Genomic DNA, 16,313 nt, shown 5'->3' with positions numbered 1-16,313 from the left:
AACCCTCTTGCTGACATGAGCCCCAAACCATAATTCCCTTAGGAAATTTAACAACCCTCTTTAAGCAATAGGAAATTTAACAACCCTCTTTATGAAAGGCTTCTGCTTTATTTCATATTATTCGTTTTCGATGATCTCCAACGCAAACATCAAAATTTAGACTCATCACTCATCGCTAAATATGACCTTACTCCAATCATTTTGTGTCCACCATAATTTAGATTTGGCCCAATTGTAGGGATTTTTCTTTTGAATTTCTGTCAGTAGCGGTTTTTCTTTGGCCTAAATAAGAATTTGTATCAATAATCTTCAGGTAATTGATTATCCACACAAAATAAAGTTTACCTTAGTAAAACCCCAGACCGCATTTATGGATATAGTTTCGGCTACGTTCTCTTGATATATTTAAACCAGTTACAGTATTCCATTTAACTGTTACTTCGCGAAGAGTACTTCTCGCAGACTTACAAATTTTTACTAAATTTCGTAAATTTCTCTGAGATACAACTTTTGGCCTTCCCAAATTTATACCTCTAACGTCTACATTGGCAGATTCGCCGTATTTTTTTATTATATTAAAGACCGTGGTTTTTGGAATACTTAAATCATCAGAAATTTTTCGAATTGTTTTTCCCCTACTGTATTGACGAATGATAATTTCGTGTAATTTTTTATTTGTAGCTTTTCCAAGGACTATTACTTTGGATTAAATTAACAAAATTGAAAATTAAAAAAATTAAAATTACTTACAGTAAATCTCACTACTCAAAGTATCGAGTCACTTACAAGCTGTCAATGCTGAAGTAAACAGTTTGTTACATTTGTGACGTTTATAGCAAAGCCGCCTGTGATGATGTCAGCAAATGTGTCCTTTTATGAACAAAATCTGCTACTGTAAATATGGATTGATTTACAAATTCATAAAAATATTGTCAACTTGTTTGGGATATATGGCTATGTTTATATTTTAAAAACCAGGGCAATAATTCCAAAATATGACCTTGTCCCAACATATAAGTTGTTAGGGCTCGTACTAAAGTTTATAATAAACTGAGTTTACAAATTAAAGTTGATATATTTATATGCAGTTTGCTAAAAAAATCAAGGAAATAGTGCTAAAAATAAAAAAAAAATATAACATTTTGTATATTATTAACTTGACCAAAATTTTTTCCGTTGCGTTTTTTTGAATCTGAGTTTGTATATCTACTATTACCTATTTATTAAATACATTAATTTTGTCAAATATAATTTATTATTTGATGTGTATGCAGTGAAGGAAATAAGCGGATTCGTATAATTGGTAAGAAAATCTGAGAATTTTAGTCGAAGGGGTTCCTTCTGAACCTGGGATAGCCCTGCGCGACGGTGTGAAAATATTTTTAAAACGATCAATCGATGTGTCAAATCATTGACCATTAAAAAAATAAATGATACTAATATTTTCAGTAAAATTTCAATTACTTCAAGTACTTTAAGACCATAACGTAATAACATAAAAATAAAATCATAGTATAGACTGCAAAGTATCCAATTAAGTATATCGAAAAAAATATGTTCTTCAAAAGTTTAAAAAAATGTTGTTAAGAATGATGTATGTCTCATTTAAATCTAAAGCCGAAACATATTACATATATTATTATAATTATTATTAATATTGTGTAAATCCATTTTTAACGCAATAGTTTCCTCTCCCTATAAGTAATGCATACTCTCAATAAAATAAGTAAATTTCTACGATACAATTTTTTTAATATTTTTAGTTAAACCATGAATCACAACTTATTCTTTCGTCGAGCTGTATACACTTCATTTAATTATAAAAGTGAAAATTTAATATTATGTGTAAGTAATAATATGTATGTCAAGCTCTCTTAATACCTAGATATTCCTGCAAATAAATGAAATGTAAAGAAAACTAAAGGTTTCACTACAATGACTGACCGTTTTAAATAAAAAGTACGTTTCTTGCCAATCCACTTAAATTAGTTTTAATATTAATTGAAGATTTACTTTCTCTACAAGGATAGTACCGTATAAATGAAATTTTAGTACAATGAATGACCATATGGTTCTCATTAAACAAGCAGAACAATTTTTGTTATTATAACAAAATGGAATATTAAAAATTAAATAGGTTTAAAAATAGAAATCATATGAAACAAACTAACGAGAGGCTAATTAATGATAGAAATAGTAACATTATTACATTTCCCTTTTACTTATAATTTACTTATAAAATTAAGAGAGGAAAATTACACTATTTAACGACAATACACCAAAAAAACGAAAAAAATAAGTTTTTATCGGTTATTATAATATCTTATTATACCAGTCAACGTGTAAAAAAATTCAATCCAAATTGCATTTTCGACATTTCCTAACAAGATCTGCTAAAGTTTCCAGGTTCACTGAAATAAATTGCAATAATTATAATTTATTCGTGTAGGGGTTATCATAAGCTTTGTTCTATTTTGAGTTTTTTTTTGAAAGTTTTGATTTTGATTAAAGTTTAACTTATCTAGTTTTAGCAGATTTATCTGGAGAGTACGTAGAATATAGAATGTAGAATGATTAAGAGGGGGGGGGGGTGTTAACCACCGCGCCTTTTAAGATATAGTGTGTCCCTCTTTCTTGAGTTAGAGCTCATTATACAGTCTATAACTCATCATACATGGGGATCCTGTTATAGGTATGGGGGACAGGGTACTTTCCATCCTCCTCTGACAACAGATGTTCATCCTCCGAGAAGTGGACATCTACCTCCTACGAGGGTATACACCCTTCCACGGTTGTAGAATGTAGAATGAGTAACAGGGGGGGTTAATCACTGCGACCTTAAAGATCTATTGTGCCCCCCTTCCTTGAGTCATCACACAGTCTATTACCCATCATACCCCTGTTGTAGAGGGGACAGGGTATTTCTCATCCTCCTCTGACAACAGTTCTTCCTCCGAGGGTACACACCCTTCCACGGTTGGAGTTTAGCCCTCCGTGCCGCCCTTCACAGTCGAGGAGCTTGCCTCCGGCTGAGGAACCTATGGGGTAGAGGCTGGAGGATCTGTCTCCATTTTCTCCACCTCTTTAACTTAGTCTCTCCTTAGACCTGATACCAGTGTGGTCCCGTATCTCTAATAGAGAATATGTCCCTCTTTCTCTATTGCCTTCTTGGATTTGAGGTCAATTTCTATTGTGAGTACCTGACCATGACCCTCCTCCCTCGAGTTGATGACTCGCCAACTCGATGTCCTTACATTGAAGTTCTGACCCTGGATAAGGCTCAGCAGGTAGATGGTGTCTTTCTCCTTGCTCCTCGGCAGAAAGACCGTGATGGCCGTCCCTTTAGAGATGTTTTCTCCCTTCACTGCAACCAGTTCCGGGCCTTGCCAATTTTTAAGCTTAGGTGCGATTTCCACCAACTAATTCGCCGATTCTTGAGATACACATTCTATGGGGATCATGCCCACCCGAAAGTGTATCCCCGTAAAACAGAGCTGACCCACATTTTGTAGATCGTTGTGTTGTGATCCGATCGCCACTACTTCGTCCAGTATAGCCTCTTCTAGAGCAATATCTGGGAAATATTTTGGCAGCACCGCCCGCCATTTTCACTTGTCCAGCAATAGCGGCAAAGCTGATGATACGTCCCTGCTTGCCTCCCGGTGTTGGACGGCTTTCCATCCTGACTTTTTTCTCTCCCTGCCGGAGAAGAGGTGAGAGGTTCTCGCTCCCTCTCTTGCCCTTTGATGGAGTTGAGTTAGGTTGTTTCTTGGTTTCTTTAGTCTCCCCTTTTCGGAGGAGTGTTTTCGCTTTTGCTTCCTCTGGAGCAAGTCCTTCATGCAGCAGTCGGAGGTATCTCTATACTTCTGCTCCGCTAAGACCTACTCTCAGAGGATCGTCTAGCCCGCCTGGTTGACCCAGGCCGGGTAGACGAAAGGGTAGCTTGTGTCGCTTACTAAACTAGAGGGATTCCCTTCCAGCACCTGACCAGGAGCTTCCCCACCAACAACAAGGTCTTGCATCTCCTAGGAGAAGTTCCACGGTTGCCCTAACCAAACCGTGCCCTTCACATTCGAGGAGCTTGTCCCCGGCTGGGGTATCCGCGAGGTGGAGGCTGGGGATCTGTCTCCATTTTCTCCAGCTCTTTAACTTGGTCTCTTCTTAGACCTGATATCAGTGTTATCTAGAATCTATAATAGAGGATATATTTCTTTCTCTACTGCCTCCTTGGATTTGAGGTCAATTACACCACAAGGGTACACCACAACAATTACGTCCACTTTTACAGAACCCCGCATGTAGAAGTAAAAGAGACGAGAATTCAATGGGTTGCCCCAAGGTTGAGACTTTTCTATTTAGCCACACTCAAAGGGATTTTTGACCTGGTCCCGCCATCATAGGATTAAGGTTAAGATCGTCTTTACAAGAGGAAAAACCTTTTTAAATAAAGAATGTGACAAGGAAATAATATATCGGACAAAAAAAATTAAAATAAACCTCAAAAAAAATTTAAGTCTCAAAACCAAGAAAATTATTATTTATTAAGGCAAGCTACGCTAGCGTTATATCCAATTTCGCGTTTATTATATTCATACGTTGCAAAATCTCACTATAATAATAACCATTTAGTAATTTTGGTTAACAATTGCTTGCGATATATAATATAGTAGATAACAACTTGCGCCTATTAAATTTTAATAATCAGATAAACGAGTTTATAGTACTTAACATACTTTATCCAAATAATGTCTAGTTAACATATAATTTGTGTAATTTTCTTGTAGTTTTTTATTTTCTTGAGTTGTAGCAACATTGCTTGTAGTTTGTCAACTAGCTGGATGGATAGTAAACAAACCAGCTAATATTCTAACTCTAATTCGAACTTAAACAAATTTGCGAAGATACCACAGTTCACAATAAAGAACCAACCTAACACTTGTTATAATAATTAGCTCACTTATAATAATTTAATTTAACGAGGAAATTGGTTAGTTTACATGCTAGCCAACGAGTTTATAGTAGTTAGAATGTAGAATGTAGAGAATGTTTAGGAGGAGAGTTAATCACCGCGATCTTACAAATCTCTCTCTATTGTGTATTCCCCTTTCTTGAGTTATAACGAGTTATAACTCATCATACAGTCTCAAGGCTTTAACAAAAGCCAGTATCTGAGACGACTCCACAGAGGCCAGCTCTCCATCCTTGACATCAGCCGTACCAAAGTTCATGGCACGAATGGTCGTCGTCTTGACGCACTCAGTGATAAGGTGTTCTGGTGTTTCCCCATTTTCCTCACAGAATCTGCATTCACCGCTGTTTCTCAGCTTCAGCTTACTGAGGTGTTCGTTGAAGAGTCAGTGTCCTGTTAGAAACCCCGTGACAATCCGAAGATTGTTTTTACTTAAATCAAGGAAAACCTTTGATTTTTCTCGGTCGTAAGATTTGAGGAACTTTTTCGAGTGTCTTAGACCGTTGGAGGATACCCATTCCAAGTTACGAAACGGTTCTGGTCCAATTAGTGGAGTGTTCGCTCCTTTCCTAGCTAAATCATTTGCTTTTTCATTGCCTTTTATCCCTTGGTAAGCAGGTACCCAGAGTAGGAGGACTTTATTTTCTTTGCCTAATTTGTTGAGCTTCTCTATGCATTCTCTGACCAACTTTGAATTGATGGTTACTAAGTTGATTGCGTTTAGTGCTGCTTGACTATCATATAGGATGGCAATTTCCTGTTTTCGATAGTTCCTATCTAAGATAAATTGTACGCATCTTTTTATAGTAGTTAACTTACTTTAGCCAACTACTGTTTGGTAAGATATAATTTCTATAATTTTCTTGTAGTTTTTTTTATTTTCTTGATTTTGGTGGCATTTAGCGTTTCCAGTGTTCGGGATCGGAATCCCGTTTTGGTAAATCCCAGGCTAAATTTATGTCAATGATGACAGATATTGATTATTTCGGTTCCAAAAATCTCGAGAACCATCACTCGTAGCTATTTTTACCAAGGAACCTTTTTTATGTGAAAAACATCGTAAATGTATATTTTTTTACTCCGTAGTTTTATACAGGTACGGACGAAAAGTTATTATTCTTCAAACCAATTAAAAAATATATACGTGGCTACAAGTAGGAGTCATATTGACATCAAAATCACATTTCCCATGTCAAAAGACTCCCAGACACCAATTTTCATCCAAATATTGACATTACTTTACAAATTATTTCGAAAAAATCGAAATAAAAATAAAACTTCTGCACCCTGTATCTCCGAAACTAAGCATTTTAAAACGTACATTTATACGAACTTTTTTACTTATTTTTATCTGCAGAATATGCTGACGAAGTTTCCGGAATACAGTTCGGACCACCCTGTATATTATTTTTATTTGACCTTTCTAGGGCTGTAACTTCTTCGGCAAGCATTTTAGGGCATATTTTCATAGGAACTTTTTATTTTACTTTCATCTGTAGAATCACACACCGAAGTTAGATACACTATATACAGGGTGGTGCACCTCATTCGCCTCGGTTGATTATATGAAAACGGAAAGATGCAGAAACAAAATATTTTGTGGGTGTATTTAAACAGTCAATGTGCATAATTTAAAATTATTTTGAAATGTACAGGGTGTGTCAGTACTAAGATCCATACCAAATTTATATTTTTTTCTTATGGAACACACACCCAGTATTTTATTTTATTTTTGGATTCTTTGGCATAAAATAAGGCATTTATTATAAGGGTTTAATATGTTTAAATGCTTTGGTTTTTGAGAAATTTAAAGATATTTAAATATGCATGCTATAATAAAAATGTTTGTCAACACCCTGTACATTACTTTTCAGAATTAATTCTTGTGTTGACTTTGAAGCCAGAGAAATAAACTTTACTAAAAAAATTGATTGCTTCCTTAAATGTATACAGGAGTATCAAAAAGTGCTGGTCTATTTTAAATATTTATTTGACATAAAAACTTCGTTATTTCCAATGACTAAAGAATATAAGGATATGTAACGCCCCTATACGGGCTGCAGCAGAATTTGTGACCTTTTTTTTTTTGTTTTGGTGGCAAACAATGAGTCATCATTTAATCACCAGCGACAATTTTAGCGATTTTTAATAGTTTGTGTGTAGTAAACTTTGTATAAACTTTATTATAATGGTGATTAGTTGTTCAGCTTTCAAGTGTAAAAGCAGCAGCGATAAGAAAGAGCCAGGAGTTACGTTTCATAGGTAAATAAACAGTTCACTCCAACGTTTTAGCGTTTTCTTATTGAATTCGATAATTATTCTTCAATTTCAATTAATATCTATATGTACTTGATATGTGCTATACGTCGATACTAGTTTTGTACCTTTTGTTAACATTTTAATACGTTTTTTTCGTAATTAATTAGGATGATACACCATAGGCGTAGTCAAAACAATTATCAAAAAATATAAATATTGCTTCAAACAGCTAGGTTAAGAAAAATATGTGCCACGGCACATATTTTTCTTAATTGTTTGATGGCATCGTCACAATTTGCTCTCGGGTGTTATTTGTCCTTGGATTCTTTAGTCATTGGTTATTTCAAATACAACAGTATGTATTTTTTAAAATATGTCGAAGCAGATGCTCTTTCAAACTATATTAGGGTTTCCTATACCTATCTGGCTCAGATTTTGAATAAAAAGCGATTTTTCAATAAAATGGCAATCAAGAGGGCTGGTGTCAAAATCGACATTAGTGTATTGACTTTATTTAAATTTATAACAGTTTACTTTTATTTAATTTACCTACAATAATTTAATAAGTAAGTATTTATTATTTTATCAAGAAAAATATACAAATAGTTCTTTGATTTATATTACAATGACTTGTAGATATATTGGATTTTCTAAAAGAACCAATTAAGGCAAATTCATTTTTTTCACTTCCAAAGACATGTTTCTGCCTAATAGATTTTTCATACACCACACTATCAGCTCTGCGAAATAGGAAAAGTAGTTTTTCAAAGGAACGCTTGTCAAACAAATTGCTATTTGGATATCTTTGAGCATAAATCCTTGATGCCAAGAAGCAATTATTGTCGTCACAAAATAAAAACACTAGTAACATATTATCTTTTCCTTCCGCCAGCAGATACTGCTTCATTTTTCTTGATAAAATAATAAAACTTACTCATTAATATTATTGTAGGCAAATTATATAAGAATAACCTGTTATAAATTTAAATAAAGTCCATAAACTAATGTCGATTTTGAAAATAGCTACTAAGTGTCACTAGCAAATTGCCATGGCGACACCAGCCATCTTGATTACAATTTTATTGAAAAATCGCTTTTTATTCAATATCTGAGCCAGATAGGTATAGGAAACCCTAGTATAGTTTGAAAGACCATTTAAATCTGCTTCGACTTATTTAAAAAAATACATAGTGTTGCATTTGAAATAACGAAGTTTTTATGTAAAGTAAATGTTTGAAATAGACCAGCACTTTTTGATACCCCTGTATACATCAAAGGGAGCAATCAAATTTTTCAATAAAGTTTATTTCTCTGACTTGGAAGTCAGCACAAAAATTAATTCTGAAGAGTAATGTACAAGGTGTTGACAAACTTTTTACAACAAATATCTTTAAATATCTCAAAAACCAAAGCTTTTAAACATATTGAACCCTTATAATAAATGCCTTATTTTATGTGAAAGAACCCAAAAATAAAATAAAATACCGGGTGTTCTATAAGAAAAAATATAACTTTAGTGTACATCTTAGTTCTAACACACCCTGTGTATTTCAAAATAATTTTAAATTATGCGCATTGTCTTCCTACATATACTCATAAAATATTTTGTTTCTACATCTTTCCGTTTTCGTATAAGCAACCGAGGCGAATGAGGTGCCCACCCTGTATTTTTGACACCCTGTATATATAAGGTTACCACACGTCCGGATTTTCACTACGTCCGGTTGGGTCCGGGCGGATTTTTCATAAGCGTCCGAATTTGAATGTTCCATTAAGAAATGTTGCAATAATGCAAAATAATTTATTAATTTTAATAAATTTAGTTACTTAAAAAAACGTCGATAAATTCAGCAGTGTAAATTCATTGTTTTACTTTGTAAGTTTTAAGCCTGAAAGTTATAAATGTATTAATTTGAAATATCACAAAAGTACTAATTTTTGCGACGTGATTGGCAATATAAAAAAGTCATTTTAACGCCTAGGGATAAAAGTAAAGCACTTTTACGCCTAAGCACAAAAGTACGAAAATATATTATTAAACTGATATAAAGTGTCAAATTCAACGAGCGCAAGCATAGTTTCTCGATATATAATTACTTACAAGTTATTACTTTTAAATCTATTTCTATTATTTGGAACGTTTCAAATTGTTTAAAAAATTATTTGTGGCGTTTGAAAAAAATAGCATATTCTATTCGGAGTAAAAATTATTTTTGTACCTCGCCTGTATGTCGTACAGCCTAGCCACAAAAGCAAACAAAAGTATCATTTTTACTCATAATAAAACAATATACTATTTTTGCTCTTATATCGCTAAAAAATTATGACATCCGGATTTTGTCCGGATTTTTGGGAAGGCTTGCCCGGGGTTTACAAGTTTTCATCTGTAACCCTATGTATATATAAAAAAACTTTTACTAAGTTTGTTTTTTTATAGTTTGCGATTTATTTCAAAAATTGTTACTTCTACGCATCTTTTTAATACAGTTGTGCATGAATATATTGTGTAGTTTCTGTATAATATGATTTATTTTTATTACATTTTTCTTCATGGTACGATTAACCATAGATCGGAATGTACCTAAGTTATTAGCTAGCTGAGACTTGTTGACCTGACTTTAGTTGCATTAAACCCTATTTTTAGACGAGATACTGAATACTATGATCAATAAAACCTCCTTGCCAAATGATAATTTTTTCGCGTCGCCGATTGTATTCTTCTGAAGCAACCCACAAGTTCAAATCTCAGAGAAATATTTTTTTTCCATTAATATCATTAATCAGTACGTTCATTAACTACTTTATACATTACACCTTTTACTTTTCGCTTGTTTTTTTAATTAAAAAGTAAAAGGATAGTAAAAAAATTCTAAGGAATAACGTGATAAATACATACTTGAAATTATTATCTGTATTCTGTTTTTCTCATGTTTAAAAGAAAAAGATACAGTTTTGTTGAGCAGTTATAGGTAACTGTTCAAATTATTTTAAATCACTTTTAGCACGTGACTGTCGCATAATTAGAACGGAATAACTTTAAAATTATTGTAATATATTGGGAAATAATGTATGCGGCAGTTAATATAATGTATATCATACTGTTTATATCCTTATTAATGATTATGAGTAAAAGTGAATAATAAAATTTAATACTAGTATTCATTAAGATTTTAAATAGACATAGGTATTTAAATAAGTAAATAAAACTGCGGCTACAACTTGTCTAAATTCTTTTCAAGGAAACTGTATAATTGAACAAGGCGTTTCGTGTTTTATAAACCTAATTGTCACTAACATCTAACATATTAAGATAGACAAAAGTACAAATGATTTTGAATAGAAAATTAGATGTTCATGAGATAATATATTCTATGCTGTGGGTATAACTTTTACTTTCAGATGTACTGAAGAACACGCAATTGTAGACAGGTATTTAAAGGACACATTGAAATGGTAAATTATCCCCTTATTTGCAATGTTGATTTGGCGTATAACACACCTTAGCTAAGAGTGAATATTTTAAATTATTGTGAGGACACTTTTGCCCTTGAAGTCATGAAAAAATATTATACCTACGTAATTTTCTAGGCTTTCAATTGTAGTTTGAAAAAGTTAACTCGAAGAGATAGAAAATCTGAATCAATTCACGAGTACTTTGTATGTTTAGAATTCTTTTATATGCAGGGTGGTCCGAATTATTCGGGAAACTTCGGCAGTATACATTCTACCAATAAAAATGTGTGTAGAATTTGTGGAGGGGTGTAGAAGTTTTGTTAATGATATTTGGATGAAAATTGGTGTGTGGGAGTTTTTTGACATGAGAAATTTGGGGATTTCGATGTCAATGTTCCGCCATAGAACGTAAAATGCAAATAATATAGTATAGCAACTGTAGTTTGAAAAAGAAACAGTGAACGAGAATATATGTTTATCTCTCTCTCTCTCTCTCTCTTCAGCTGTAGGCATGTTCCCATTACAAAGTACCGGTCCTAAACCGGTATACCGGTTAGACCGGAAGACCGGTTGGGACCGGAAAACCGGTTGGGACCGGAAGACCGGTTGGTATCGGAAGACCGGTTGGGACCGGAATACCGGATGAACAGGTAATACCGGTAAGGTAGGAATACCGGTAAGGTAGGAATACCGGTAAGTACACGAGTCGTGAGAATGCGCCATAACTTTAGATTTTCGTTGTTTATGTTCACATTTCAGACTTATTCTTGATTTCGTGTCCAACATTCTCGTTACTTATGAAAAATGGAAAAAACTACTGGAAGCTGCTGTTCTTGTAGATATAAATGGAGCGGAAATAAGATGCTATTTTACATATTTTAAATAATGGAGTAAGCGCCATTGAATATCGGTCTAAGTTTAAGATTTACTTGAGTTAAAGCTTTACTTGAATTTTAGATGAACTAAAAAAAGAAAACTAGATTACTAAACCAAACTAAACTAGCATATGCCTTAAACATACATCAAAATAAATAACATTGTATGTTCCTGACCAGTTGGCTTGGAATTGAAATCAGTCTTCCGGTATCGATTGAAACCGGTCTTTTGGGACCGATTTAAACCGGTCTTCCGGTACCGGTATCAAAACCGGTCTTCCGGTCTTCTGGTATCGGTACCTAAACCGGTATACCGATCGTGAAAAAGTCGATACCGGTATTGGAATATTTGAAAAGTACCGGTCCTGGTACCGGTATACCGGAATACCGAACATGCCTATTCAGCTGCAGTTAAACACGTTCACATAATCATCTCGCAATCTTTCATTGTATGTATTTGCTTTTAACGAATAAAATGAGTAGAAAAGTAAATTACAGTTTATTTAATACAGTCCACTATACGTACGTACAGTCAATATGTCTCCTGTTTGGAGTGGCGCCATCTACACATTTTTTAACTGGTTTGAAGAGTAATAACTCTTCGTCTATACCTGTATAAAACAACCTAGTGAAAAAATATACATGTCCACCGTTTTTAAGTAAAAGGGCCTTGTACTAAAAATAGCTACGACTAACGGTTCTCAATATATTTGAAATGTAAATTATCAATAAATGTCATTATTGACAAAAAATAAATATGTTGACTAGATAGTTATTTGACTGAAATAGTAAATCTGGGGACTTTTAATTTTTAAATTAATTATTAATTAAACAGTGGTTTTATACTGATGCTGACGAAAAGTTATTAGGCTTCAAACCAGTTAAAAACATGTAGATGGCACCCTACAAGCAAGAGTAATATTGACATCAAAATCAAACTTCCCATGTCATAATACTCCCAGAAACGAATTTTCATCGAAATATTGAGGTTACTACATAAATTATTTGGAAAAAAATCGAATTAAAAATGAAACTTCAACACCCTGTATCTCCGGAACATAGCATTTTAAGACATACTTTTATACGAACTTTCTTTCTTAGTTTTATCTGAAGAATATGTTTCCGAAGTTTCCAGAATACAGTTCAGACAACCTTGCATAAGAAAGAAATGTCAATATCACATAAGTTAACACAGAAAATCTACATTTTAGTGCCAATTTTATTATTAATTAATGGATCCCTTAATAATTGAAGTTTAATTTGTATAGTATAAATCATGTTTTCATGTTTTTGATATTTGGCATATCGCAACCAATCGCAACGCTAGAGTTTCAACCATAGAACCGTAGACTATGATAATCTAGATCTGTATTAAAGTTTTTTAACATTTAATCTATTTTAAACTTTATTTAACGTTTCAGCTATACTACTAATACATATTTTCAATAAAATTTAAAAGCTTTGAAGTGATCAATTTAAATACAAATTGTTCAAAATTGTTTAAAAAAATAACTCAGTAAGATTCGGTTATACTGGGTGGTTCGAATTGTATTCGGAAATCTTCGGCAGTATATTCTGCAGATAAAAATAAGTAAAAAAGTTCGTCTAAATTTATATCCTAAAATGCTTCGTTCCGGAGCTACAGGGTGTAGGAGTTTCTTTTTTATTTCGATTTGTTCCAAATAATTTCTGAACTAACCCCGATATTTGGATGAAAATTAGTGTCTGAAAAAACACACATTTCGATATGACAAAATCGATTTCGATGTCAGTATGATTCCTACTTGTAGGGGCTAAAAAGTATTAGGGCGCCACCTACATACTTTTTAGCTGTTTTGAAAAGTAATAACATAATAATAATGTAACTTTTCGTCGGTACTTGTATTACACTACTAAGTTAAAAATGTACATTTCCGTCATTTTTTTCTCAAGATATTTGGGATCGAAATAGTCAATATATTCAGAACTTATATACGCTGATGATGATTGCGCTCTAGTTACAAAAACGTCACAGCAATTACAAGAAATGTTGAACACACATAGGTATGTATCTTCAACACCCCAGGTGGGCATACGAGGCTTTGGGTCTTAAGCTAAACATCGACAAAAATAGAATCATGTGCACTCCCCCAGAAGATCACAACAATGCTATAATAATCGGAGAAGAACTATTGGAATATGTAGCGGAATTCAATTACCTCGGCAGTTTGATTTCGGAAAAAGCCAATATCGTCTCTGAAATTCAGCACAGGATTAGCAGCGCCTCAAGATTAAATTCTCAAGATTAGATTCTGGAAATTAAAAGACAGGGTTTTCTACAATCATGACTTGAGCACAAAAACGAAACTTGCAGTGTACCGAGCAATAATAATCCCCACCATGTTGTATGGGAACGAAACCTGGGTGCCGTACCGCCGACACATGAACGCATTAAACAAGTTGCAACAGAGGCACCTTAGACAACTCTTAAGATTCAAATGATTTCATCATGTCTCAAACTTATCGGTCCTTGAAAAAGGTAACTGCGAGAGTATTGGAGTCATGGTGACAAAATCCCGCTTAAGATGGGCTGATCACGTCTGCAGAATGCAAGAAAACTGCATACCAAAATTTCTGCTTCACGGTGAGCTTGTAGACGGTAAGAGGAGGCCGGGTGGACAACTCAAAAGGTACAAGGACATTTTCCATGAAAACTTAAAGGGGATTAACATGCAGAATGAGTGGGAAGGAGCAGCACATAATAAAACTCATTGGAGAAGAATTGTAAACTCAGTTAACAGCGACAACCAAAAAGTAAAGAGGCAACAAAGCAATGAGATTTTTGAATGGCCGGAGTGCGGTAGACAGTTAACATCGCACGTTTATCGGGCTTTTCAGTCACAGAAAAGCTCATGAAAGAAAACGCATTGCCTGACAATCTTCTGATGCGTGTTAAATACTCGTCAGCGAGTAATGGCAGTAGTAGTATTCTTCAAACGATTTAAAAACATGTAGGTGGCTACCCCGACAAGTAGGAGTCATATTGATTTCGAAATCAAATTTCTCATGTCAAAAAACACCCAGACACCATTTCCATCCAAATATTGACGTTAGTTCAGAAATTATTTGGAAAAATCCAAAATAAAAATGAAACTTCAACACCACACCCTGTATCTCCGAAACGAAGCATTTCAGGACAGAAATTTATACAAACCTTTTTACATATTTTTATCTGCAGAATATTCTGCCGAAGTTTCCCGAATACAGTTCGGACCACCTTGTGTAATACCCACACCAATTATTATTATTGGATCATTATATTATATCAAAAGTTATAAAATCCATCATTAAAATATGAAGTTATTATCATATATGATAAATAAATTATGAGTAATTACCATTATACAATATAAAACAAAAAATATTTGCATTATTGCAGTATTTTAGCCTGAATATTTTTCAACTAGTTATTTATAAAAAACTTTCCAAACCAAAGCGCTCTTTAAACCATCATAATTTCTTATTCTAATTTCATAATGTTTACCTCAACGAAAGTTTTTTCAAATAATTGTTTAAGTAAACTGTTTGATTTTTAATTTTGTTTTAAACTTAAACCTATTTTTATATAAGATTGTAAATAATTTATTATTTCATTAAAATTTAAATGCATTTGGTATTTAATTAAAGCAATATAGTAAATATTTTAATAGTGCCTCAATAAAATGAGAATGATTTGATACAAGGTAATATGTTTTCCATTCTTCTTTTAGGGCATGTCAAGTTTTGAAAAATTCTCTATGGAGATTTCACAAAACCACAAGGGAATCATGTACAATATTACCCTTGTAATAATCTCAAGTTTAGAATGCATGGTTGCTGTTATAGCGTCGTACAACAGTTCAAGAGAACTTTGTCCATGTTTCAGAAGAAATGAAGATTATTATCAAGTAAGTAGAATTAGAGCAAGTTAGAATTTGTATTCCTAACACTATTATTTATAGGATAATCTCAACATGCATAGAAGCCACGCTATCGTATCTTCATGGTTGATGGGTAAACACGGAACATCAGCTGCTCCTCAAATCTATGTTGTTGCTGGTCCGCCTTCCAGTTTAGGAAGAGGTAGCAACGTAAGTTTTTTAATGTTTAAATAATATTATTTTAATGTCGTACACCAGAAGCTGATTACGTTATTATAACTTGTGATAGAGATAGAGAACTAGAGTTTCTATATGCTAGGTTCTATGTGTAGAATGAGTCCACAAGTGCATAAAAAAATATCAATAATCGATACTTGTGTTCGCTAAAAGCCTTGGAAAAATAGAGTTGATCGTCTAATATTTTTAGTGTCCTGTCCTAGCCGGTTAAAAGATGTCCAAATGGTATTTTTAATCACATCTCATTTTTTCAAATGGAACAAGAATGGCTCATTAACATATTGCAAAAAAGCATTTTTTACTAATAAGTTGGTACCACACACTAGGTATTTCGAGTCAAATTGTCGTTATGAATTGCATGTTGCAATATCAAATAAAACATATTCTAAAAAAATGTCGAAAGTTGACATATGATGTGTCATTCCATTAAGAGTGTCATTTTCTATCGAATAAAGTAACAAGAAATACCGAGGGTGCCATTTAAAAAGGCTGTACTTAAACTGCCGTTAAACGGTAGCTTACTAAAATGCCGTTAATAGGTATGACGTCGTTGATGTGACGCACTTGACGGCTTTATGAAATATAGGAATTTTATAAGGACTAACCAACGCTATCCACCCC

At 33.4% G+C, this 16,313-nt stretch overlaps 1 protein-coding gene across 2 annotated transcripts in view; it reads left to right on the top strand.

The window, feature by feature from the left end:
* The window catches only part of LOC115887653, a 76,414-nt gene that overhangs the window by 27,522 nt on the left and 32,579 nt on the right, over positions 1-16,313 (top strand). For both annotated transcript variants that reach the window (XM_030907119.1, XM_030907118.1), the window contains exons 4-5: positions 15,306-15,482; positions 15,537-15,665. In XM_030907119.1, coding sequence (XP_030762979.1) covers positions 15,306-15,482; positions 15,537-15,665 — 306 coding nt within the window. The remainder of the gene's footprint in view (positions 1-15,305; positions 15,483-15,536; positions 15,666-16,313) is intronic.

Source organism: Sitophilus oryzae, unplaced genomic scaffold (genome assembly GCF_002938485.1).
Source record: "Sitophilus oryzae breed Bouriz unplaced genomic scaffold, Soryzae_2.0 scaffold_578_pilon_pilon, whole genome shotgun sequence".
In the NCBI taxonomy this organism is placed as follows: domain Eukaryota; kingdom Metazoa; phylum Arthropoda; class Insecta; order Coleoptera; family Curculionidae; genus Sitophilus; species Sitophilus oryzae.
Note: the sequence above shows the minus strand (reverse complement) of the source record. Positions and strands in the feature narration are given on the sequence as shown.